This window comes from Helicoverpa armigera, chromosome 4, assembly GCF_030705265.1.
Source record: "Helicoverpa armigera isolate CAAS_96S chromosome 4, ASM3070526v1, whole genome shotgun sequence".
NCBI classification, from domain to species: domain Eukaryota; kingdom Metazoa; phylum Arthropoda; class Insecta; order Lepidoptera; family Noctuidae; genus Helicoverpa; species Helicoverpa armigera.
Genome location: NC_087123.1, coordinates 10523494 through 10551052, shown reverse-complemented (window position 1 = coordinate 10551052; position 27559 = coordinate 10523494). Strand labels below are relative to the sequence as shown.

Sequence of the window (27559 nt, the reverse complement as noted above, 5' to 3'; positions counted from 1 at the left end):
CTAGTTTATTAGATAGTTGATCAAATTGATTTAAATGACATAATTTAGAAGCCTATCCAGTCTCCCAGCGTCATAAATTGATCAACCATTTTTTATAGTGCTAAATACATTTATTTCCTGCGATGTTTATAATACATACTTACACTATTTTATTTACGTATAACAAGTCTACGTCATCAAGTCTTGTGGGAGGTCAGGGCTATAACGTGAAATTGCGAGAACTTACCTGTTTTATTACCACTAATTTGCTCTGAATATTTCACACATTTATAACGTTGTCTGTCTTCAAATCCAACGAAGGTTTAACATACGGTAACACACACTGACATTGGAGTTTTATGAAGTTAAAACTGCAATTGCAATGTGCATCCCGAAGAAAATTAAACTGAGAGACTGAATTATGTTAATTTGCAATCGCTAAAATTATGATGAAAATGGAATAAAAACCAAAATAATATTCCTGAACCCTCTTTATTGACCCAGCACCCACCGACACGTTAAGAACAACAAAACTTAACATCTATCACAGCAATGTCACATCGAACAACATTTTCACAGTAAATTATACAAATAATGGGCCACGGCCTCAAGTAAAACGAAGGCGCGATACGATGGCCTTGTTAATTTTATGCAGAATTCGTTTATTACGTGTTGATAGAAGACAAATAAGTATTGTTGGTATCAAGGCCATTTCATTGTCAGTTTGTTTTGAGTAAATGTGACCAGTGAGGCGGTTGCGCGTTTGTTTCATGGACGCGTGGTCTCTCGTGTGTGAACCGCCTTATTTGTCATGGCGTGTTCATAGACGCGTAAAGTAATAGACGTACGTCGACGAACTTTTCTATGACAGGGAGTTTAGCCTCAAGATAAATACTAATTGCTGAGCATAATAGAAATCCTGATAGTTTTCTACTTTATTTTTCACATCTTAGAAAATTGATTGATCGAAAGATAATTACATCATCTTCTATTAAATAAAAGTTTTATGTCATTGCATTTGTTGACTATCACATAACATTAATAAATAACTGTCTCTATATACAGAATAATAATTATATTTCTTACATTGCATAACTTTCCTCAGTGGTAACTCGTATATAGCTACTCTAAACACGAAAATTACACAAGTTTATATAAATTTGCGTACCTGCGTACTTGTATTATTAAAACGAAGTAAAGGCTAAGAGAATTGTATGCCTCGGATCTGATAGAATAGAACCTTATTACTAATATTTAGACACTTTACGGAGTAAAAAGATATTTCTGGTAATTATGTTAATTAGTTAAAATGTTCTGATAAGAATAGTCTGAGGCTATAATTATGGTAATTCATTCTATCATCTATTAGTATTGTTATACACTACAAAAGGATTACATTTTTGAACATACAATAAGTATTTGAGAATTGTACATTGACGAGTATATTATGATTTAGCACATTTAAAATACATCAATTATAAATAATTATATTTCATATTTCTATTGAATTTGTTAAAAGGTTAAATTAAATAACATGTACATTTTGAATAGCTGATCCCCTTGAATATACATATAAATGTTAAAAACTTTACTACTTAAAGTGCATCGATTTTACTAGTTTAAAAATATCGTTTTAGAAGAGAATGATATTGAGCTACGGAATTATAATGAAATCGTCCTAGATGGGGCTTGCTTATTTTACTGTATATTGGTTTTATAGGTTCACTAAGCAAATTCGGCCTCTAAATTATAATGTAACTAGATTTACTTCTTATGTAAGTGATGTGATTTCTTTTATTTAGTTTTTTAGTTGAGCCCATTGTATATAAATTCAATTTCAAAGAAGGTTTGATAAGATAGTAAGGTAAAAATCGTAGAATATAAGTTGTCATATGAGTACAAGTTTTTCACATTAATGTTAGATATTTTTACAACTGTTTACAAAATAGTCTAGATCAACAAGAGTTGAATTCTTCAATTTCTTTTTTATTTTACACGACTAATGCACAGGAAGCGTTGTCTTTTAATTCCAAAAAGGAACAACTAAATATGCAGGTATTGCACGAAAACTCTTTTGAATTGAAACCTATTTTACACAGATACTATTACCGTTCATAACTGGCCGGTTATACTTGCCACAGATTGCAAAAGACACTGACATCCAAAAGTGATGCCATATCAATTTTTCTTGCTTAAACTTAACTTTATTTTCATTTTAGCCTTATCAATAGACAATTATCTTAAAAATTACACGATAGTAAAATTGGCGACACGATCCCAACGCTCCAAATGCATTAGATCAAGGAACGCGTCAACAGCGATCCGTATGAAGGTGTCTAGCAAGGGGGAGGATCACGAGCCGAACTCTTGCGTTTCGTTGTCAATCTCTTCGAAGACGTAACCTCCTCGGCCGTCCATTTGTAAGTAGTGGTCGTGGTGCTTCCATAGGGACTTGCGGTGTGATACCGTGAATAGGGAGATGCCAACCTGTGAAATTAATAGCAAGTTTTATTAATTTGTAGACTATCTTATTTCGTACTTTTATTTACCCAGAGAAGATCAAAGACAAACATCAGCCCTTCAAAGGTCAATTTTATAAAAGACAGCCCCAAAAACGCAATTCACCATACTCTATGTATGTGTATACTGGGAAGAAGAAATAGCGGAACAAACTTCACAATTTGATGAGATAATCACGAGGTTTCTCTAGTAGGTAGCTAATCTCTAAGTTTGTAGAAGCTGTATGCCCAAAATGAAGACTTGTTTTGGATTTCTATATTTTTTTACAAAAAGTAAGAAGTAATCATTATATTCCGTACCTCTCTGCAGTACTGGTACATCTGTCCCTCGACGTCGACGGAGACGGCGCTGGTGCACTCGTCTAAGATGGCGAACTGCGGCTCGTGGTAGAACAGACGTGCCATCTGGGTACATCACATACACATATTAGATTTTAAAAAATCCCAAGTGCACATATTGGTTTTATTTAAAGCTGGGCCCTGGTCCAAACAATGGAGGCGCAAATGAAGTTAATTTTAGCAGAATATTAGGGCTCTCTACACCTTTTTCCAAATTAGGGTGAGATATGGAAATAGGTCATCATTCTTACTAAACTATTTCGTTCTATTCGCTAATCATACTAAACTATAGTCATAAATTCTAACTGAATATCTTTATGTTATACAAATTTAATTTTTCTATTGTTCTAATTGCAACCTATATACCACAAAAGCAATATTATAAACTCACAGCTATCCTCTGCTTCTCTCCGCCGGACAGTACATCCATCCAGTCCTCCACAGCATCGAGTCCTCCCTCGCGGTTGGTGAGGTAGGATAGCTGCACTATGTCGAGGAAACGATGCAGTTGCTCGTCCGCGCGGCCGCGGCGGAACATCTCGTCGCGGGTTTGCGGGTAGATTATCTGTGAAAATTGGTAAATTAGCAACGTCAGCAACGTGTTTGGAAATTATTAACGCTGGAGTTTTGCAACCAACGTAATATTGGAGACTGGTTCATGAAAAGATAAACACTGGTATGTAAATACAAAAAAAAACGAATCTAAGTAAACATGTCATTTTAAAATCAACTATAGTAAAATATTTTTTAAATGCCCAAAATATATGCCCGTAACACTTTCGCGACACAATAACTAAAACAATTTAATTTTTTGTTTGTTAAAAGTTGCTTAAGTCGTCTTCCAAGGTCTATATATAATATAGACCCTGGAAAACATATGCCACTTTCTACTCATATGCGGGTACTAGCCTCTTCGGGATACGAGTACAATTAGTTAGCACATTCAAAATTTCACATACCTGATCCCTCAAAGTACCGAGCGTCATATACGGCCTCTGTGGTACATAGAAGAGTTTCCCCTTAGGCGGCTTAGTGAGCGTCCCGCCGAATATGGGCCACAGCTCGCCCAGCTGCCGGAACATAGATGACTTGCCGCAACCGTTCGGACCGCAGACTAGCACGTTTATACCGGACCTGGGGATGAAGAAAGGGGAATATGTATTAATTTACTGAACTGAATTTAGGTGTATTTTTAAACCGACTTCATAGAGGTTCTCAATTTGGACGTTTATAAAATCAGATGTAATAAAATCAGTCTATCAATCAAGATTTTTATTTTCTTTATGTAATGCTTTGGGTTTGAATGGAATTACCAGTAGCGCGTTTATTTTTCATAAGTTAATTAAATGGTCGTTTAGTACGCATGTTTGGTCCTTCTGCTTTTTGAATATGTTCAAAAAAAGTTGTGATCTATGGATCAGCTTTGACGTTTTGATCACAACTTTTTCTTTTATGACATTTTTGCATGCATGCGTCATGCAATCGCCCTGCAAAAGTGCGAATTTGGTAAGCACTTTAGAGCAAGCCAATGACTAATAGTCGCGAGTTTATAAAACAGAAATCTAATTGCTAACATTGTGTACGTGATACATACCGCACTTCAAAAGTAAGTTCCTTAATGAGCACGTCTCCGTTAGGCGTGACGAGCGGCACCTTGTCGAAGCGAATGATCTTGTCCTGGTAGATGATGCGGCCCGCGCCCGGCGCTAGCAGAGCTGGTAACTCCGCTATAACAAGGAAATAATATTATTAATTATTCTTGAGTACATAATAACTTCGTGTTAAAAATGTTTTCATACAGTATCTCATATCATAGTTTTATATGCGGCAAGTTCATCATGAATTTATATGAAGAATAAATAAAATAATACATCATAAATAATGCAACTTAAAATAATAATTGCTGGCTAGGAAAATCATACAGGCGTGATGTGATAAAAATATCCAATTTTAAGAACACATAAAAAATAAGAATTAGATATGATGTCAAAATCCCAGAATCCCAGATTTTCGTATCCAATACATAGTACCTACAAATCCTTCATAATATGAATTCATCAAAATAAAATCACCAGCCGGCCGATGCCTTCCGCCATGTTGTGTAACATGTAGTATGACGTGACTCACCGCTGCCATTCTGCACGTTCCTATCGACCATGGTCCTGGTGTAGTTGCCCCTGTTGACGTCGTCGAGCACGGTCCGCAGCTGCGTGACGCGGGACGTCAGCCCCGCCAGCTTGCTGAGCTCGCGGCCTGACAGCACCAGCCGCCCGATGCCTTCCGCCATTTTCACTAACATACGACCGTATGTGTAGTAGTGCTGTTGGGGGAATATTTGGTTCAGGTATATTATATTATAAGCCAGATAGATATTTTGAAATGAATTTTTACAAATCTAAAAAGTCCGAAGAGTTTATTTGAACTTTCATATAGGCTTATTGTGATGCGAATTTTACCTTGAACCTGTCATTTTCAGTTCCAGTAGTGAGTAGATTGTGGTCCATAGCGAAGAATGGCCTGGACACCGCGTAGAAACCGACTGTGATGGCTATGTCTGTAACATAAACATATGATTTGTTAGTAGACATTTTAGTATTAAGCTATTATTTCTTAGAGGATTACTAACACCTAAAATAACCGACATTTTGGTGAAGGAAAATTTATAAAAATATTTTTGGATGTCCATCTTTATTTCGTTTTATATTTAAGTTAAGTTAGATAAATAAAACTTACATTTAGCAATAATATTATCTATGAAGCCCATGCCGACTCTAAAGTTGAGGAAGTTGCGCAGATGTCTCGTCAGCTTGTAGAAGCTGGCCAGCAGCGTTAGTTGCTCTCGGTGGTTGCCCTGGAAACGAAGTAAACAAAATATTTATCACATAGTATAAAAGTCGCCGATTTACATGCGGTTTCTTAAATAGATAGAACATACATTAAATAGTGGGGTAATCCCGTGCGAAGCCGGGCCGGGTCGCTAGTTATCTGCATAAACCAGAAAGTCTGACAACCAGAAGGGTTGAGGAGACCACATGGGCAGTCACTACATGTAAAACAGTTAGAATGGAAGCGGGCCTCAACATAGTTTGATAAAGGGTAAGCAGAAGATTGAATTCTTCAAGTCTTCTCTGGACCTGTATTGTCATCAAATGACATGTCTCATTATCATGTCATGGATCCTTGTCTCTTTACATTTGTTTAAAATGAATATAATTCTTGACTCACCTGATAGAAAGCAATTTCTTCCGAGTATGTGATCAGCCTGGAGTTCACGTATCTGAACTCTCCCTCCAGTTTCTGTTCTTGGACCGTCATCTTAGCTGAAATAAAAGATTATGACGCTATAACACCCAGGCATTGTGTTTTAGAAACTTACACATTTGTGTGAATACCGCAAGGACCAAAAACTAATATAACTAGTTCGACCCCATCATTAAAGAAAAAGAAGATAGAAGTATGTAAAAGTAAACTCATAATATTAAAGCATTTCATTTTGTGAAAGGTAAAATTATATATTTTTCCTGCAATATTTATTGAGGTAAATGAATAATGCCTATCTATTGTAATCGTTGCAAATTCCGCGCTTTAAATAAATTATTGTAGTGACAGTATTTACCTGTTGGTCTTCTGAGGTATGTTAGGAATACTCCAGATAAGAGTAAATATGCCATCATTATACCAGGAGTCTGAAATCATAAAATACATAAAGATTTTAATAATTATTATTATTTTATTTCGAAAAGTTTACATTTTGAAAACCTTGATTGCATTGTAGTAGCACTTAACTAAAGGTGAAGGTTATCTTGAGAGGACTTTTTTGATTAATTTAGTTCATTTTTTCCGTTATATGTAATTGTGTAAAATGTCATATCAAGACTATTCAATTTTAGTTAAGTGCCTAGTCATATAGACTATAGATCAAAAACAAAAATCAACTTCTTGTCACAAGGACCAATTTTTGAACCAAAGATTTGAAAACAATTTGTCAAAACTTACCGAAGCTCCCAAATTAACAGTGAGTCTGTACAGATATATGCTGATATCTAGCATAGGCTTGCTAATATTACTGTACAAGTCTACAACAGTATCGCAGAACTTCTCTATATCTGTGGTCAGCAACTGGTCAGCGTTTGATATCCGATTGTCAAGGTTTGATACTTGATAGTAAGTGAAGCCCCTGCAACAATTTTTTATTGTAATTTGGTCCTTGTAGTGACATTAAAGTCCTTTTTTGTGATTTGCGACCACCAGTTTTACTTAGGCTTGTGTTTAAACACCACCCAAAAAAGTACCTATTTAACTACCAAAAAAATTCTAAACGGTTACCAAAATGGATAAATGGTCATCAAATAACGTTTCCAAAAATATTATTAGGTAAAACCATTTTTTCGTATTATTGACTACTAAAAAAATATATGGACGCCTTTAAAATACACTTTAGACCAAATATTATATATTGTCACTACTTAGATGTTACCAACTATGTCATACCATGACTCCTAATTTGGTCATTTTTGTTAGACTAAAAAAGCTAACGATCGCTAGAATATTTCCCAAATACCAATTAATATACTGGGGTTCCCAAACGTACGTCGCTTATTTATTGTTATATGAATTTGTGTGTAACTCAGTAGTAAAATGTAAGCACGCAACATGCAGCAAGCATGGTTTCCGTCACGGCTCCGGCACTGCGGGGCTCCGGCGGTCCCATGCGAGCTTGTCGTCGCAGATGGTTTTCACGCTCACCACCGCAGCTTCGGCTTGCTGGCCGGCTCCGCCGGCCAGCCTCAGCCGCGGCGGCGAGCCTTAAAAACTACCTGCGCCTTAGCTCGCAGGCCGCCTCGCCCCTCCGCGCCTACGCGGTTTTGAATTGCACTCTAGGGGTAGGGCAGACAAGACTACGTGGAGTCGGTTTTGCAGCGATTCGTTTTCGTCACTAACTTTGATTTTGGTAGTAATATTAATCTTTTAGTTGGATAGAATTTGGTGACCATTAATCCATTTTGGGAACCAAAAATAATATTTGTGCGAGATTTGCGATTTTTCTGATGTTATTTTATTTTTTTTGGATCATAATATTATATACTTTAGTGCCCTTTTAATAAAGTCAATTTATTTTTTTTGAAGTTGTTTATTTTATTTGGTGCCTCAGCTTAGAGTCTTAAAAATATTTTTGGTGATCGCCTAAATTATACCCTTTTACTTAGGGGTATTGGGTTGCAAGAGTAACTGGGTTGAGAGTTGCCAATTTGACAGTCGCTCCTTGTAAAACACTCGTACTGAGCTGCACCTGATTAGACTGGAAGCCGACCACAACATAGTTGGCAAAAGGCTATGTAAGTAGGTGATGAGTCGTACGATCAGTTTTTAAATACATAATGTCCTGCTGTTATCTATAAAAGACAAATAAGTCACCGTAACATTTGAGAAATTGTAACCTTAGCCTTATTGGGTAGGCTTCCACTCTAACTGGATTCAGTTGTGTACCAGTGTTTAAGATTGAAACAGCTATGCTAGAATTAATGGTACTTAGTGCTTCGCCTCATTCAATTGTACACCATCATCAAATACAATGACATATTAATGTTTTTGCAATTTTTGTCGGCCATAATTATGCATCAAGAGTATTATCAGCCTATGAGACGATAGTATTACACGAACAGTCATAACAATTTCAGAGCTTATCTTAATAAATTACATAAGGCTGAATCATAACATGTTTGAACTTTAGACTTAAATAATCACCGATCATTGACAATCTATTACCTGAAAATCATATGAAAACTAGTAGATAAGAAATAATTTTCCTTCCTCCTGTTTGCATAAGGCTTTTAATTAATATTTTTTAATCTTATGTCAAGTATCAAGACTGTTGACTCTTTCATGTCCAAAAGAGTAAAAATTGGTCAAGTTTCAACACGGTAGCCGATTTTCCGAGTTCAAAAAACCTAAACAATACATTTTGCTGTATCATTGCGACTACATACTGTGAACTACATACAACTTGTAAAAAAAATACTGTAATTGTATCTAATTGACCCAAGTCTACGAATTTAGTACCGTCACATATTTTCCAAATTCTAAGTAAATTGCAGAACAAATACAAGGTAGTTAGAAAAGGATAAGGGTTATCTTAATATCGATCGTCCGATAGCTAACATTCAATATTGATTTTCATGTACACTAGATAACTAGAAACCAGCTGTCCTTGTTCGGATGGAAAATGAAGAATAGTGCATAGTGGTAATTAGTTAGTAAAGTTTTCTAGGAATCTTTACTAGCCATTTTATATGCACATCTACATCTACACCAAGGAGGAATATTTGCTATTGTATATTTTTACTCTTGAGAAAAATTTCTTACACTGTTGGGAAGCTACATTATTCCAGGGGACATGGGCTATATTTTATCCACGCAGGAGAAATAGTTTAGAACCCGCGGGAAACTGCTGATAGTTTGTATAATTAAAAAATTGAAATCTAGTGACCATGACAGATACCTATTACAATAGAAACTTTCACTAGTTATATTATAGCCGTACATACATTATACTGCATTTGTTTTTATATTTATTTCAAAAGGTATTTATGTAAGAATAATTCTTAATTAAAACAAAGTGTCATTGTCTTCATGTTTGGTGCTTCCTCGTTTGCATGATGGGTAAATGTTAACAGAACAGAGGTCACTAACATTGCCCAATACAAATTAATTTATACAGAACACGCGTTAAGTTTGTGAGATTACAATTCAAACATAGTTTTTTTTCTTTAATTCTATTGCTATTGAAAAATTATGTAGTTTTATTATATGGCGTCAATTTTATGCAATTATTTAAAAAAGTGATAATATAGCCTTTCACTATGCACCGACTAAAAAATCATTTAGGAATGTCTTGATGATCTCAGTTTGTTTAAAAATAATTCAATTGACAGTCATTCTGTAAAAAAATCATAAAAAAAAAAACAATAAACCGCTTACATTTTCAACTCTATATGGAAGTTATAATTTTTATATTAAATTAGCAAACATGATCGTAAGAAGTACAGTTACATAAAAGGTTTACACATAGGCGCGGAGGAAACTTAAATCGTCATCGGGCAATGACTTGCGTGATTTCAAAGGTGCAAAGTCTATAGTAATGTTCAAAGTCTACCACATCACGCCATTTCGTGGCCATCGGTGACGACAGAGCCACTTATGTCGATATCAAGAATGAGTAACGAGTCTTGGATTTAAGATAGTTTTTTTTTTTTTGTTGTAAATATTTATGTTGAATTATGCAACTGGGGCCTGATTATATTGTTTATAGAAGAAGAAGATATAATTGTTTTTATGTATGGGTACTTACTACCTAGATATAATTTTCTGATTAAGATTAAAGTAGCAGATTTAATAAATCATTTATTTTTGCTATTTATCTAAGTATGCTAGATAAGATATAGAGGCCGTCGATTTTTAGATCAATTTCATTCCATCACGATAGAATACCTCATCAATTGTTTCTTTAACCTTGAACATATTATATGTAGTATCAATAATACTCTAATTGGACGCCGAGCAGCACTGGCTTATTACATTAATTTGGACGTTGTAACTTTTGTAATTTCGAGATGTAAATAGAAGCATGTGTACGCGAATAAATCGTGAACAGAACACGGCAAATTATTCTTAGCCACGGACAGTAACCATAACATTATAACTGTTAATAAAGCTAATGATGATAGAGCTAACATTCACAAAAACAATAATAGCATAATACTATCCTTTTGCGGTCGGTATGACGTCAGCAAGTCTCGTAATAATTTTGGCTGCGTCCGATCTAACTAAACTATTAAGATGAGTAGACAGAGACGACTAGATTCTCGATATCTTTGAAGTTTAGGACGATCTAAGATATCTGATAAAGTACTAGGGTTAATCTTCTAACATTCTTCAGGAAAGAAAGGCATCAAATTTGTACTTAAAAGTTTAACATAAAAATCGGTCAAAGACAATAGTCAAGTGGATTATGCTAAGTAGATACCATTTAGATATCAAAATGGGACCACTATAGGTCAGGCTATTTACCTTTATTTAGGATGTCATTAAGAAACTTGGACATATCCGTATAGATTTGCATACACTTAATTTGCTGACTCATCAAAGAAGTTTGTAGATCCTGGGTCAAGGCCGGTTGTTTTTGGCTAGACTTACATAGGTATATGATAAAGCATTTTGTCAATTCAATGTGGAAGTTGACTTATGAACCTGCAGTCAACGGCTTTTAGCATCACTATCGCCATCCATTCTACTAATATTCTACTAACAGGTGGCAATCGAAAATATATCTCATTTTATAATTAGTTGGTTTATCAGTCAGAAATATTCACTGAGCTGGAGGCATATATCGCATTATGTTGTTACTATCTACATAATTGATACGCATATCAAGGTCATTTTGAAGGCTGCAATCTACCATATGTTGGCATTTCTGTGTCATTTTTAAAGGAATACTTACTCAATCTGACAGTTTACAAATTTTGGTCCTTAGGACCAGGTGGCTTGAAGGACAAAAAAGTTTTCATATTTTTCCCGATACTTTCAGAAACAATTAATACTAATCTTTATTGCTAATATTAGTCATGCTTATGGTTAAAAATACTTACTTCAGGTACTGTTGATACAAATGCATCGTCAAATTGGTCCTAAGTCGTAACTTCAGTTCTCCTATACTCCATTTTAGTACATTATTTACTAACGATATCTGAAACGGAAAACATTATTATCAGAAATTATCAAAATTATAAATGCGATTATGATAATATGATTTGATTCAGCTTATCTTACTCGTAATTATACTAAATTTTATGGTGTATTAAACGAAAACATTGAAGGAAAATGAGATGATTTTTGAGCAAATGATTGAAAAGTGATGTGTATAAGTGGTATGGGTTCTTTAATTTCAATATTAAGCAAAATAAATTATATGTTTTAATGTTATTTCAAATACACAAAGTTTGTACCAGAGATTTATTTTAATTTAAAAATGTAATTTAAGGAAATCTTTAAATTTTTTTCAAAGTCAAAGTCAAAGTCAAAGTCAAATCATTTATTTCATTTAGGCCTTTACAAGCACTTATGAACGTCAAAATTATAACTAAGTTTGATTCTAGTTGCCCATTCCAAAAGTAGCTTCCTATGGAGAAGAACGGGCAAGAAACTCCATGGTTACTCTTTTTAAAAATAATATAGTATTACAGTTTGTATGTATTGATACATACAGTAAAAGCATGCGAAGATCATGTAGAATCGCAAAGACAAATGAGAATAAAGTGACAATTAAAATGCTACATGGTGTTCACATTTACAAATTGGTTTATATTTTGGTACAAAGTTACAAACAAATAATCAAAAGATGAATACAATTTTATTTGCTGGTGTAGTTTTAATTTGTTAATTAATTAGATATTGTCAGTATGTCCTATGGAGCAGGACCAGCATGTTTCCAAGCATTTTTATCTTGAATGTAATCTTCTAATTTATAATATGCTTGCTTACAAAGTGTGGCTTTTATATGAGTTTTAAACCGCAAGTCATTCAATTCCAGAATGTTGTCTGGTATTTTATTATAACATTTGACACAATATCCCATGAAAGATGTATGTACTTTAGATAATCTAAACTGCGGGATAGCTAACTTATTTTTATTTCTAGTGTTATAATTATGTCTATCACATATTTTATCAAACAAATGTAAGTTCTTCCTAACATACATGATATTTTCATAAATAAATTGGCAAGGTACGGTCATGATATTAATTTTTTTAAACAGTTCCCTAAGAGATTCACGACTACGTAAGTTGTACATAGCTCTGACAGCTCGCTTTTGTAAGATAAATATGCATTCAATGTCAGCAGCTCGTCCCCACAGCAGAATGCCGTACGACATGATGCTGTGGAAGTAACTAAAATATACCAGTCTAGCTGTTTCTACGTCCGCTAGCTGCCTCATCTTTCTAATAGCATAGGCGGCCGAGCTAAGACGACCCGCAAGAGATGTTATGTGGGGTCCCCATTGTAGTTTTTTGTCAAGAGTGATTCCCAGGAAAACTGTCTGATTTATAAATTCTAGTTTTTGACTATTGAGTATTATGTCACATTCACTACTTTTTACATTTGGCAATGAAAATCGAATGCATTTTGTTTTTTTTTCATTAAGAGCCAAGTTATTTGCGTTGAACCAATTTTGGACCTGGATAATGGAATTGTTTACGTCGTCTAGGTTACGTCTACGCCGATCAATGTTAAAAATAAGAGAGGTATCATCGGCAAACAACACCATCCTAGGTTGATTATCAAATAGATAGGGCAAATCATTAATATAAACTAAAAGAGGAACGGACCTAATATGGAACCTTGTGGTACGCCCATTGCCATCATTGAGCCCAGTGAATTTACGCCGTTTACTTGAACTTTAAGTTGCCGATCGTTTAGATACGATTTTAATAACTGGAGGGATGTATCTTTGATTCCGTAATGCTCTAGCTTCTGCAAAAGCGTTTCGTGATTTACACAGTCAAACGCTTTTGAGAGATCGCAGAAAATTCCAATGGAGTCTTCAGCTTCCTCCCAAGCCCTAAAGATGTGCTTGATCAAAGTTACACCAGCATCGGTTGTACAGCGACCTTTGGTGAAACCGTATTGTTCGTTATGAAAAATGAAGTTTTTATTGAAATGGCGCAACATTTGTGCAAGCATCAACTTTTCGAATACCTTGCTGAGAACCGGTAAAACAGAAACGGGTCTATAGTTGTTTGATTCTTTGCTATTTCCCGATTTAAATAAAGGTACTACTTTACTGTGTTTCATTAGATCAGGAAACACGCCTTGGTCTACGCTAACATTAAAGATGTAAGCTAAATAGGGTGCAATAGTTTCAATAATTGACCTACACACCTTGACAGACATACCCCAAAGATCTTCTGTTGATTTTATTTTAAGATCTTTAAAGGCCTTAACAACAGCCTCGGGGCTGGTATGTTGAAATTTAAATACTGAACAGCATGGCTTTACATTTTTTTTGAGTAAATCGATAGATACGGCGGTTGAAGAATTTAATGATTTTGTAGTTTCGAAAGGTATTTTGGTGAAGAATGCTTCAAACTCTTGAGCTACTTCAAGGTTACCGTTGATGAGGCCTTTATGAGTTTCTAGGCTAAAATCAGTTTTGCGAACTTTTCGCCTACCTGTTTCGTTATTAATTACTGTCCAAGTTGTTTTTATTTTATCCTTAGAATTTTTTATTTTATTTCTAATATGAATAGATTTAGCCTGTTTACAAACGTTTTTAAATATTTTCGAATATTTTGAGACATGATCACGGAAACTTGGATCGGTGCTAAAAGGCTTTAAACCATAAAGTTCAAACAGCTTTTGTCTACTTTTACGAATACCAGGAGTTGCCCAGTCACTAAATAAGAACTTGGACTTAATCATTTTAGTTTTAACTGGAAAAGCTAAGTTGAATTGTTTGTTTAATATAGAGAAAAAATCGGCGTAAATATCACTTGAATTTTTAAGATTTAAGCTATGTGCACACAGTTTATCACCTAAAGTTTGATTGAATTTATCGATTTTTTTTAAAGTATATTCCCTAAATTTTATTTGTGTTTTCTCTGGTGGAGAGTTAGTGCGAAAAGTGACAACTTGTCCGCTGTGATCAGAGGGCAAGTAATTCACTATTTCCTTATGTAGGTACTCACAGCTGCAAAAAACATTATCTATACAAGTAGCAGTAGTTGGTGTTATCCTAGTAGGTTCTTCGAAAACGTTACGCATATCAAATGATTTAAAAAGATTTAAGAAACTCGAACTTACAATATTACTTTCTAAAATATTAATATTGAAATCGCCACATATAATGACTGACTTACTACTGCTACTGACTTTTTTCAAGACATCTTCCATGACAGAATCAAATACACCAAGATTCTGGTGTTGCGGTGGTCTGTAGACACACACTAACACATGCTTATCTAGCTCAACACAGGACAATTCAATATTATGTTCCACTGACATATCAACTATATCTTTTCTTACTTTATATTTAATAGGATTTTTTACTAATATTAAGGAGCCACCATGTATCATGGATTTCCGGCTAAAGTAACTAGCTACAGAATAATTCTCAAAATTAATAGATTCTACTTGATAATCTTTCAGCCAATGTTCTGTAATACAAATTAAATCAAACTTGGTTTGTTCTAAAACTAATTCTATTTCAAGGAGTTTAGAAGAGCAACTCTGAATATTTTGGTTGAAAAGTTTTAAAATATGTTGCTCACTCTTATGTTTTTTACAACTAACTAAGTCGCCAGAAGATAACTTGCTACTATCTTTAAAATTATTAAATACTGGAATATCTTCTGTTGTCTTAATAATTAGTTTAAATTATTTATATCAGGAGTGTTCTCCACAAATGATAAAACTTGCATAGAAGAATCTATGTTACCGGTGTGTTCTATATGGTTAGAATTTTCTAACATATTGGTGGTGGTGGTAGTGGTGGTAGATAGTATTTGTGGACCCCCCTTCGTACACGACGTCATCATACAACAATCTATCAGTGTGCTGTTAGTGTAACTATACAGCATACCCTCGTCCCTTACCCTATAGTTTATTATATTAGATATAATATTGTCAATATTATAGGCTATCAACATAGCAATAGTGTGTCTGCTACTACCAGGAACAGATACTGCTCCCTTGATCAATGTGAAATCACTAATAAACTTATTAGTGTCAAAATATAAAAGTTTGTCGCTATGACAACATGTCAACATGTGTAATGTGCAGTTTAAATTAAATATACATTTATTTTGATATTCTGAAAAACTATCAGAATAAGGAAAAGCACATAACATTAATTTTCCCATATTCAAACTAAGTAAGGTGTCAATACCTTTCACAATGTCCTCTTTGTTGTACCATAACTACTGCCTAACAATAGAACTATTATAGAATTACTATCTAATGTTGTACTGCTAATTTTCTCAACAATTTGGTTAAAAGTTATGTCATGGTAACTGTGATTAGTAAAGTGATGGCTAAGGTAATTGTGTAAAATTTTTCCAAAGCCAGCACCCAATGCATCTGTGAAGAGCAAAGTATTACATTTTTGCATATGAATATTCTCTGTAGCAGTTGTAGGTACAGATATATCAGGCAATGGTATTGAAGGTGATGGTTGGCTTGCACTATCACATGAAAGGCTGTTTGTCAGAGACTCATACCTCTCTGTGTTGGACTTCACCAGGTCCATCAGCTCCACTGCCTCTAATAACCGCTTGCTTAGTTGGTCTTGAGAAGACTCATATTTACTAAAAATATCCTTTAACAAAGACTCCTTGTATTTTAAATCGTTTTGGAGCTGCTGGGTTTCCATCTCATAAATAGATTTATAATATTCTAATTCAGCAGTACAGGAATTCAGTGTCTTAGTTAAGCTAATACGGTCCTTCCTAAGAGAAATGTTTAATTTTAAGAGATGTTGTTTTTTTAAAAATCTCTTTGACCGTTTAATGAATTTATTGATTTTAATATATTTCTTTAATTTATTATGACTCATCATAACTACAGGACATATTGGAATGGTATCATCACCAGTCAAGTCAATAGTTTCAGCTAACTTACAAGGCAACTTGTTTGACCTACAGGCAACTAACTCATCAAATAGGTTGCAAGTATTAGTAACCTGTTCATTAATCTTACCATATTCTAATATAGATATAGCCTTATGGGCATTACATAACTCCTGTTCTAATTCTGTGATGCGCTGTAAAGCCAATTCATGGGTGTCACTGCACTGATGGAACGAGGACATCTCTTGTTGAAGCTGAGTGTGCTGGTCGAGCACATCCATGTACTGTATGTGCAGCTCGGCCAACTCACTCTTGAGGGAAGTGTTTTTGTCGATTATGTTCTTCACTTCGACTTCACTGTCATCCCTCTCTTGGAGTAGCTGCTTGCACAAGGTTTTAGTTGACTCGAGTTCCCTCAGCGCAGCTCTGAGTTTTTCTTCCATGTCTTTGACTGTGGCTCTACGGGTCATCATCTCTAATTGTTGTATTGTTAGTACCTAAAAAGTTAAAGAATAGCTTTAAAGATGTTGATTAATGTGTTAGTGAACAAAGGAAATAGACTGTAAAGGTATAGGGATTTGTGATATTTGGAAAATATAGAAGTGGACTAGTTATAAGATTATATTTTTTATATCAAAATGGAGGGTAAGCTTTTTATTAATTTTTAAATAAAGAAAGGGGAAAGTATATGATATGGAAGGTTCGCAACAATTAGGTATTGATTACACAGTTATGCAAAATACTAGGCTAAAGCATAAGTGTGGTAAACAACATTATACAAAGTTGGGATTTTTGTAATAAAGGTCAATCAAATTGTACAATCTTGTAGGTCAGCAATGTCAAGGTTTTACAGCAAAATTTATTGGTGGCAGAGTAATTTGTAATGTTATTGTGTGTAGGCGAACGTTATCGTCGTCAATTCTGTTTTCACAAGTTGAAGGCAGAATGAGACACTAACTGTGCCGGTGTGCACTGCAATGACAGTAGCTCATAACAATGAGCCGTGTATTGCTTTGGGTGTAGTGTATTGTTGGTGTAATGTTGTGTACACGACAATGTTATTAAAATAAAAACACTATACTCCCCGGGTTTGAAGTAATATTCAAACTTTATCCTTTTGACAGCCGGCACATTGAACAGCTGATTATAAACTTGTTTGAAATTGCAAACGTCGTCACGAACACGAGAACAAAACTAAGTTTAACAATAATTTGATAGTTTTATCTATTTTAATTGCACAATTAACTTAAATTAGCACTAGATTTATATTTTTAGAATAAAAATTATCTGCAGAGCCGTTTTTTCACGACCAAGCCAAAATCAAACTTCAACTTTTTTCATATAAGTCGGTATTGTTTGGAGATTATCTTTTCTAATGTTCGTTTGGATAATAATGTGAGAAATCATAAAATCATACTAACGACTGGCATGGAAATGAAGAATTGTGTTAATAACCTTCTGAACTCCTTGTGGTCCATTGTTATTATAGATCTGAAACAAAAAAACATTATTAGGACCTAGGTAACAATGCATTGGAAATTATATCTTAAGTCTTATGTAGTAAGGGTGGAATTTATCATGTTACTGTTCTACTTGGGAATTGAACCCAAGAACTCATGCATAGGTACTTATGCATGTGCCAATGTGAAAGTGGTTAGTTAGAGTAACCATATAGCCAAAATATAAAAACAATAGGGTGGGTCCAACATAGTGTTTAGCATTTAGGTATTTCTTATTATTTTACAAACTGCATATCTATAAGCATAAACACGTGTTTGGCTCATGGATAAGATAATTTTATTCGCATTCGTAATATTATGTGTAATAAATTGGAATTTGAACTTGATATATTCCTACACAACATAAGATGTTATAAACAGAACAAAGATTAGAGTTATTGTGTTTCGAAGATAAAATGGAAGAAGTGCTTGTAATCTCAACAATCTTGTACCACTTGTACCTAACGTACTAATAAAACAAAGGATACACTTTCTTATACGAACTGTTAGGAATAATAACAAATTGATTTTTATCCGATTTAATACATTTTGGCACCTACATCATCAGATTTTCTACCTCCAGGAAGCTTTTAGGTTTTTAGCAAGTAATAAAATCTGAACGAAGAGAGTTGAGGAAGAATTCTGTATAAATCAAAAGAACTAAAGTAATTAATAAAAATAATTCGCATAACATTTTACAAATTCAATTTAACATGCAAAAACCGATTGCCAAACAGGTATACGAAGTTTCGACATATAAAAAATTATGAGATGGACTTTAGCCTCTATTATTTAAGTCCAAAGAAGTTTGCAAGCATTTCAATAAACCAGATGGGTCACTTTGAGGTGATTCCGGCTATTACGTGAGAAATCGATAAGACCCAGTGGACTTTGATTCCACTGGATCTTGTCATGTCATAAGTGATCTGGGATCAAGGTTCATTTAGCAATCGTACGAGAAAAGCAATTTTGCAAAGATTTCTGATAATTTTAACATGCTTCCTTTCAAGCACTTGAAATTGGGATTGCACCTACCTATAAAAATATGTAGACACAACTTAAAGCTTTAAGTAAATATAAAAATAAAACGAAATATTATTTATTGACATTTGTTTCGCTAGTGTGGGAAATAACATTTTTGATATTTTAATTTTATACACGTGTCCAGTGTTCATTAAAGGTCACTTAAAAATTATACAGAAATTCATAAATCGTGTTAAATTTTGGTCACACCTTTGTCTAAGCTATACCTAAAGAATATAATTACTTTACCACAACATCACACAAATAAATACCTAGGATTAAATATTATCCAGAACCGAATGGGTTTTCTCTAGTGCTTGATGTGCGATACCTTAATTAAAAGCAAAGACAATTTAACTGTGGTACTGAAGGTTTTGAAAACACCAACATATTCATAGAAACTTCCCATTATTTATCAATCTAAACTCTACATTCCTCAGAAAAGCTCGAGAAGTATTAAAAGCAATATCTGGCATAGTGCAGGGAAAGTTTTGAATACTCTCGCATACCCCAACCATGGTCTTCATTAAGGTAAGTAAACACGCAAAGGCATTTAAATAGAAATTCTAAGACCAACTCGTATTTCGAATGCCATTCCTAAATACGCAGTCAGCCTCAATAGCGAAGCAAATTATTATTTTTCCAATCTTACTACATTATTATTATGTCATAGGTACATATCTTTATCTTGCATAATGACTCGCTCGCGAGCCCAATTTCAAAATGTATTTTTTTACATAACGCTAGAAGCCCAATGGTATTTTATGTTCTGCTCACCCACTAACATTTATAGAGTCGATTCTTGTTTAGATTATACCTTGAAAGGTTTTCACAGTCAATATCGAAATTAACCTTTACTTTTGATTTATCACACGAAGAACTTCATAGGTACGGTGTATAAATAAAATATGACTCCTTATACGACTATTTTACAATGTAACGACAAGATCATAAGATCCTATTAAGTAATCTGTGTCCCTAGGTCTCTGCTCAGCCTCCAAAGCGAGTCATCATATTACGTATGAAAAAAATGGTTCCAACTTTAACAGTGAATGTTTACTTTCACCGCAGTTATTAAGATTTTTATTGAAAGACAGACAGCAATGGGTAATGAAACAAAGTCCAAAAGCCAGCTGAACGCAAAATGAAAGGACCTACTGCAATGTATTTTAAGTTAATGTAGGCCAGTAACATCATAAACGTAAGAACTAAGAAACATGTTTTATGGAGAAGAAACGATATGAAACTCCATGGTCAACTTTTTTGTTTACAGAACGCCTATGTGGTATGTTTTCTATTCCTATTTGTAGGATAAACAACACACATTAAAGTGGTTTGTACTACCGGCTAGACTCGATACAATCGTAACTTCGAAATCCGGTTTTATATAAACGGTATAACACGTCACGATATTATCGTATGATACAAAGAGCGATTTAATTGTAATAATCGTAAGAGGAAACTTTCGGATTGAATCTCGTTAAAAAGGAGTAAAAATAAAGCCGTTCTTCGTAGTCGGGTAAACATACACAGTCCATGCATTGGATTGGTATACATACACGATTCACGAATGATCAAATATCAGGGGTCACAAAGCCCGGGAGATGGATGAAGAGATGTTATAGATAATGTATACGAATAACTTGAGTTAGAAGCCACAGAGTCTATCCTGTAGACAGCTTGAGGAACCATGGTGGCGATTCACCATAACCAAGTCCCTCAGTCATGAGGATAAGACCAAGAAGAAGGAGATAAGTTAACAATGTATAGAAGAACATAACACAAATAGTGTGTTCTTGATTTAAACGAATTAACATGTAGATTAGAACCTCTATAGTCAGTAGGTAAAGAAAAAGACCTTTGTCATTAGGTACCGGCTGACTACAATGTCATGTAACATTTAGGTTGGATCTAGAATATATGAATTAAATTTTTGGTGCATTCATGAGTTCAAAAGACCAGTATTAGGATCAGGATTTTTCAGGATTTCTAGTTCCAAAGACAAGAACAATACCTATGTTTTTAAATATCTTAGTAGGTCAATGATTAGTATGAATCATCTTTGTATATCTACTTGTAATTTTGATAAGACTACCTCGTTTATTTGTTACTAGGTTCTAAATTAAAATCGACCGTATCTATCCAATTTTTTTTATAGATTCGACATTTAGTAGGTATGAAAAAGATACGTAGCTAAAATCATGATAAAAGTCTAATATGTATAACTAATCTGCATAAAAACAATGGCATTTATCAACTGGAGTATCGCTTTTAAATATTCAGACTGGATTAAATAAAACTACTTTTATTTCTGCAAAAAAAAAAAACTAAAATTTTATATTATTCATTTTTGCAACAAAGGACCAGATTTATCAACCACTTTGTTCCAGAATTTCTCACATATCTACCTCAAACATTAAAATACCTAAAAATTTCTTCAAAACATAATGTTTTTCTGCCACTTAATGATTTCCAAATACCATTATTGTAATTCTAAGTACATTAAACCTCTAAATGTAGCAATTTGATTTACAAATACATTTGAAAAGGTGAAACGAATGTAGTAATGTCACTGGCAAAGCTGTTATAAAATCGATTGGTTTGCATACAATACTTGACCGTGTATGCATCAACTGGAATTGTTTAAACTTGTATGATAATATTTAGTTGTAGGGGAAAGTGTTAAAACGTTAAAGGTAGCAGAACTCGAGTGAATGAAAGATTTGGACTGGATAGGTAGTAATTTTTTGGGCCATATTTTGTCTCCATAAGTATCTGCATAATCTACCTTGGAAGCCTTTTTATGTACAACTAAGCCAAGAGTTTTTATTTTTAGGTATGTTTTGTATTACATACAGATGATATTAGGACTAAACCTTTCCTTAAACAGTCTGATCCAGTTTAGAATAAGATGTTTCCGTGCGAGTGTTTCTTTACTAAAACTTTTAAAAATAACATTTCACACAAAAAAAATTACATTATCATTTTATGATTACTAAAAAAATACTTATAATCACAAAAGTGCACTGTAATGCAGCATTATCGCATTCTCTGTTGCCATTTACAACATCTACTATAAATTCTCAGTTCACACATCATTTATTTTACATACTCTGACTAACTACATATATGTATAAGCATGTATGTATATTGTAGTATATATAGTACTTCCTTGACCCTTTGTTGTGACAACAGTGTGACAATCATTCTTCTGTACATTCCATCAATGTGTCAACATCAGCGTACATAAGAAGCTGTCATGTCTATTTTTTCTTTTAAATTCTTAATTAATCTTTGTAACAGAACTTAAGCTGGTATGACAAGTGTAGAATAACAAAGAGACTTAATTAATTAAAGAGCTGTTTTCTTCTTTTTTCCATTCATATTTATTACTCGGAACTTGTTTGAGCAACTATTGTATTTTTAGCATGGAAAAATTGTATTATTGTTGTTAACAGAAACTGAAAGGAATAAAATAATACATAGTTTTATGGTTGCTAGTCATAATTTTATGTTCTAGTACTTTACTATCATTAGCATACTAATTTATGTAAGGCCTATAATTCATTTTTATAATAATTTTCTGTTATCTTTTGTAACAACCATTATGAATATACAGAATGGGTTTTTCATGATAAATCTGCATAAGAATCACTTACCTATTTAAATTTAATTTATGTTACTATTCAGTATCAAAACAATAGATGGCATGTGTATTTAATTTGGTAGGTACTGAGTTTTGTATAAAATCAATAGTTAATTTACTATAAAACCTCTGGAATTATCTAATAAATTAGATAAATTGCAAAAAGTAGAAAGCTACATAAACATAGCCTGGTTCATATGCAAAACATGAAGAATGAAGAAATAAACTATAGTTTAACACTTACCCTTCAATTAATGTACTATGTTGAATAAGCCATAGATCACACATAGAGCGTGAGATCAAGGAGATTGCAATCAGGACCATAAAGCCGCTCTCCTTGGACCACATTGAAGGCATCATGATCTTCCATAGTGTTTTCAGTTCAGCGATGAACCGAGCGTCAACCTGGGCTTTTGGACCTTTTTTATCTCGCTCCTTTATCATGTATTGTATCTGTTCTTCAGGTGATAGTCGGCCGGGCTTGGCATTTTTGTGTTTGCTGAAATAAAAATATTATTATTATATGGAGAGTATTTCTTTAAAATATCAAGATACTCATCAAATTTACTGCTTTGAATTATAATTTATTTCAACTAATTGTGCTAAAGGAGAAGGTTCTCAATTAGATGTTCATATTCTTTGATATTCCATCAATATTAGAATTTTTAAAGTAAAATTTTGAATATAAAATTCAGAACTAAAACAGAAAAAAAAAAACAGTGCATGTATATTTCTAGAAACAGATAACTAATTATGGGGATTTTTAAATTTATTTATGCAAAACATTTTCCTTTTATAAACTTGTTTGTAGTGGTAAAAAAAAACTATAAAATTGAATATTTAAGTTTCACACCGAATTGAAGAGTAAGAAGTATTTAAAAAGGTGTAAAGAATCTAAGAACACAGAGGAGTATTGAAACTACCACCACAATCATAGTTTATTAATTAATAGTGACTATATAGTTTTTCGCATCTAACCTTGACTTTAGTGAATTCCTGATTACCCAGGCACTAAGTGCTGCAGAAGCTGCTAATGCAATTTTCACATCAGTCCGTGAAGTAATTTTACTAAAATTCGGCGCCATTGTTTATGCCGTACGATTTAAGTCTAAATCACCATTTATTTTGAATGGACACACGCGAAATATTTCCACGATCACGAGCACCAAACACTCATAGCACTCCCTCAGTCAGATTAACGCGATAAAATAAATTAAACTGGGTGCAAGAATGTGAGGCGATTGGAACGAAAAGTCGACCATCAAGTGTCAACTGTCAATGTCAAATTGCTGTCATACTGTCATCCATGTTAATAGTGATGGGTGATGAGTGGTATTTGGTCATAGACATAATATTAGTAAACAGGACTGCGCACCTATACCCAAAAAACGAGCCGAGTGAAACAGTTAGTACCGAGGCTGTTTGTCCCTTTCTAATAGGGTGACTATGAGATTAAGCTATGTGAGACAAATCCGAATTTGCTAAGATTATTAAACACAGATTGGTATTGAAGTTTTAACTTACGCAGTTTGTGACCTTAAGATACTAATATAGGCTTTTAAAAATTAGCGGGAATTAGCCGTATGAAAGCAGGAAGATTCGAAGTGAAGACTGATTTGTTTGTATTTTGGCTTCACATATAGACTGCTAAGCCATTTATGTCGCCTTCCTTCATTTTTTGGGAAGCTATAACAATAGTGCAACAGTTTTAAAATCCATCACCCATATTTTGACTCATTACAAGAATTCATGGACACCCTAGTTGTTTGATTTACGAAAATGTTAATATTAGCTAACCTGTGAAACGATATACTGCAACCCCCATAGGATTCACTTTTACAAATATAAACGCAACACTTTTTCACCATTTTAATAGTTTAAATTGATTTAATACAAAAAATATAACCAAAATTTTAAATGCTGATTACGCGCCAAGAATGTTCAGGGTTACCGCTAGAAAATAAAAAAAAAGCAAAATAAAAATTTATGTTGTTTATGTTTTAAGAATAAATACGAATAAATTAATGCGATTGTTATTAATTTGTTGACTTACAATTGTTAAAATAAGATAAAAATATAAGTGATTCAATTGTTTTTTGGGAAGACAAAACTTTTGATCACAACATTTTTTTATGCTGGCAAGGTGTTAGAAAGAGACAAACAGCCTCCGTTCGAACTATCCCTCTCGGCTCAGATTTGCCTCTGTGTATTATGCAACCAATTTAGTACCTTATTGCGTTACAATAGAGTTCATTTTCGTAAATATATATTTTGAGCGTGCGCAATCTTGTTTAGTAATATTATATCTATGTATTTGGTACATAAAGTAAATAACCACTAGAGAGCGCACTCGCCAATTTCTTCTAAGAACACGACTCACCACTGCGGGCGGGGGGACGCGGCATAATCCGCGGCTACTATTGGTCAGTTCACGGTCGCTACTAAAGGATCGTACTGATCGTAGCCTTATAGTACGCGCAAAATCACTAACTTTTTGGCGAGCGTCGGGGCACTGTATGCGCAGTCAAGTGGTTTTATAGTCTTTGATTTGGTACGCTAATGATTGCTTCAAAACCAGCTTTAAAATAATTAGTTTTAGTGTTATTTTAATCCCACCCAAAACATAAATGTGAAAGACTGCCAAGTTCGATAATATGGGAACGCTTCGCCTATAAAAGAAGTGAGATCTGAATAAGTACCAAGTTCCATACACATACCTCAGTTAAAAATAGTTACTTTTTAATGATGCTACTTGGCAAGTTTTCACACACCTTGTTATAAACCTACTAAATGCAATGAATCAAGTATTTAATTTTCTATTAAAACTTGCCAAGTAACATCATTAAAAAGTAACTATTTTTAACTGAGGTATGTGTATGGAACTTGGTACTTATTCAGATCTCACTTCTTTATAGGCGAAGCGTTCCCATATTATCGAACTTGGCAGTCTTTCACATTTATGTTTTGGGTGGGATTTCATTTATTTTTGTAAGGTTGTTTATTTTATTTTTTGACGTGACAACGTCTTATAAATCGATGGAGCCGGCTGCACGCACGAAAAAACATGACTCATGCGGCGTTACCTCGCTCTGAGGCGTTCCGTTTAAGGCTTGAAGTGCAAGCGAGAGCACGCAGCGAGCGACAAAGAGGCACAATCGGCAGCTACTCACGTTGTCACGTTCAACTATCGTCAGTAAAACGACTTTACAGACAATGGTTTTTCATATGACTAAGTTAGTTAAGGAAATGACTCATTTATTCTATCTTTCAGATTTTTTAATATGCACGCTTCTTACAAAGAAATGAACTAGATTTACCAACTGACTGACATGACATGTTATCATATATTATGTTTGTGGATCAAAGTTACACATTCGTTATTTTCGAAAGTGACTCACACTTGGCCGTTTTCAGATTTTTACTTTACTTTGACTAAATACAAACCTTTGTAACGAATTTCAGATCGGTACGACCATTCGAAGATACATTATATAAATATAGATAAATTTAGTTCGTTTTAGTTCCTTAGGGGTATAAAACACCTTCATTATTTTAAAACCGACTCACACTTGACCATTTTCAGATTTTTCCCTTTACCTTGACATAAAGACCTACCTCCATGCCAAATTTCAAGTCAATACGACCATTGGAAGTGGTCTAGGTTTTTGATGAGTGAGTCAGTCAGTCAGTCAGTCAGTCAGTGAGTGTATAGTAAAAATAGCGATTTTCTGACGTCAATATCTCAAGACCTACAATAGGTATATTAATGAAATTTTGTATTTTAGATAAGTGAGGGGGTCTCAACAGATACTTGAAATTTGATATGCGTGAACAAAATAGATTTTGAGTTATAGGGTGTTCGAATTTGGCCCGAAATGGTTCGTGTAATATAACCCACGGCCGGTGTGTCGCTTTTTTTGCTCGAACTTGGCGGACACACTGCCGTGTGTCTAGATTACAAAAGTAGACAAGTATGCTGATCCAGCAAATGAGGCTTGACTACACAAAACCTTGCTCCAGAAAAGATGCAATAATACTTTAGCGCCATCTATATTCACTTATTAGAAAAAATATGAATAGTTATGCCACAGCGAAGCTAGATGGTACTGTATGTAAAATTTTCTATGAAGCTTTTTTTGGTGACACCTTATGAAAACTTCTCGTCTTTTCTTTTTTATAGAAATAATAATGGAAGTAGAGATAATTCCAAATGATACGCATCGTAAGGATGTTTCTCTATATGGCGCTCTTGGCACTGGTAGCTTGGACCATTTTCCCGATATGCCGGTGGGGCGCAATTTTTTTTAACGCTAACGTCACTAGGTACCCTAACCCTAACTAAGGAATAGAACCTGCTTCGCGCAGCACGGCTACCAATTGTTCAGCCACTGAGACTTTCACCCACAATATAAACGTCCAGTTTTCTTAAAACAACGGTTTACTTTGGAAATTGCTCGTGAAAATTCATACTAGGGTACAGTTGTTTTAAGAAAAATGATGTCCCCAACATAGTTGGGAAAAGGCTCGGGATATGATGACTGATCATGACTGATGATGTCCTAAGCTAACGATAGGACAGTCATTGCGTATCGTAATAATTTCCCCTAATGTTGCAATACTAAGTTTTTACTACTTTGGGCTTAGGCATGGTAGCTATAGTGGTGTCTACTTAAAAAATAGATGCTAGGTAAATGGGTAGTTATCGTATGTAAATATTTTTGAGCTCAGGTATGAGACTATTTTGTTATTATGATTCATTCAACGTGCTCTTGATAGTTTTGCTTGAGCCAAGTCTATACATAGTGTTGAGTGTTTATGTAATAATTTATATTTAAAATAGTTGTGTGGGTGTGTGTTTACTGTTTAGACTGAGGGATGTAAGCACTTATGTACTATTTTTGCGATCGTTACAAATAGGTGGGCGAAAGGGAAAGT

At 34.0% G+C, this 27559-nt stretch overlaps 1 protein-coding gene across 1 annotated transcript; it reads right to left on the bottom strand.

Annotated features, from left to right (window-relative positions):
* Nucleotides 1-452: 452 nt before the first annotated feature.
* On the bottom strand, nucleotides 453-23896 carry LOC110383257 (ATP-binding cassette sub-family D member 3). Its single transcript, XM_049847051.2, has 15 exons — nucleotides 23603-23896; nucleotides 22869-23123; nucleotides 17878-17947; nucleotides 11483-11580; nucleotides 6834-7014; nucleotides 6454-6523; nucleotides 6063-6157; nucleotides 5571-5688; nucleotides 5294-5391; nucleotides 4965-5157; nucleotides 4432-4564; nucleotides 3797-3971; nucleotides 3229-3402; nucleotides 2799-2903; nucleotides 453-2466 (listed from the first exon to the last, which is right to left on the bottom strand). The coding sequence occupies exons 1-15, from the start codon at nucleotides 23707-23709 to the stop codon at nucleotides 2332-2334; spliced, it is 2007 nt and encodes a 668-aa protein (XP_049703008.1). The 5' UTR covers nucleotides 23710-23896; the 3' UTR covers nucleotides 453-2331.
* Between the last annotated feature and the right edge of the window lie 3663 nt (nucleotides 23897-27559).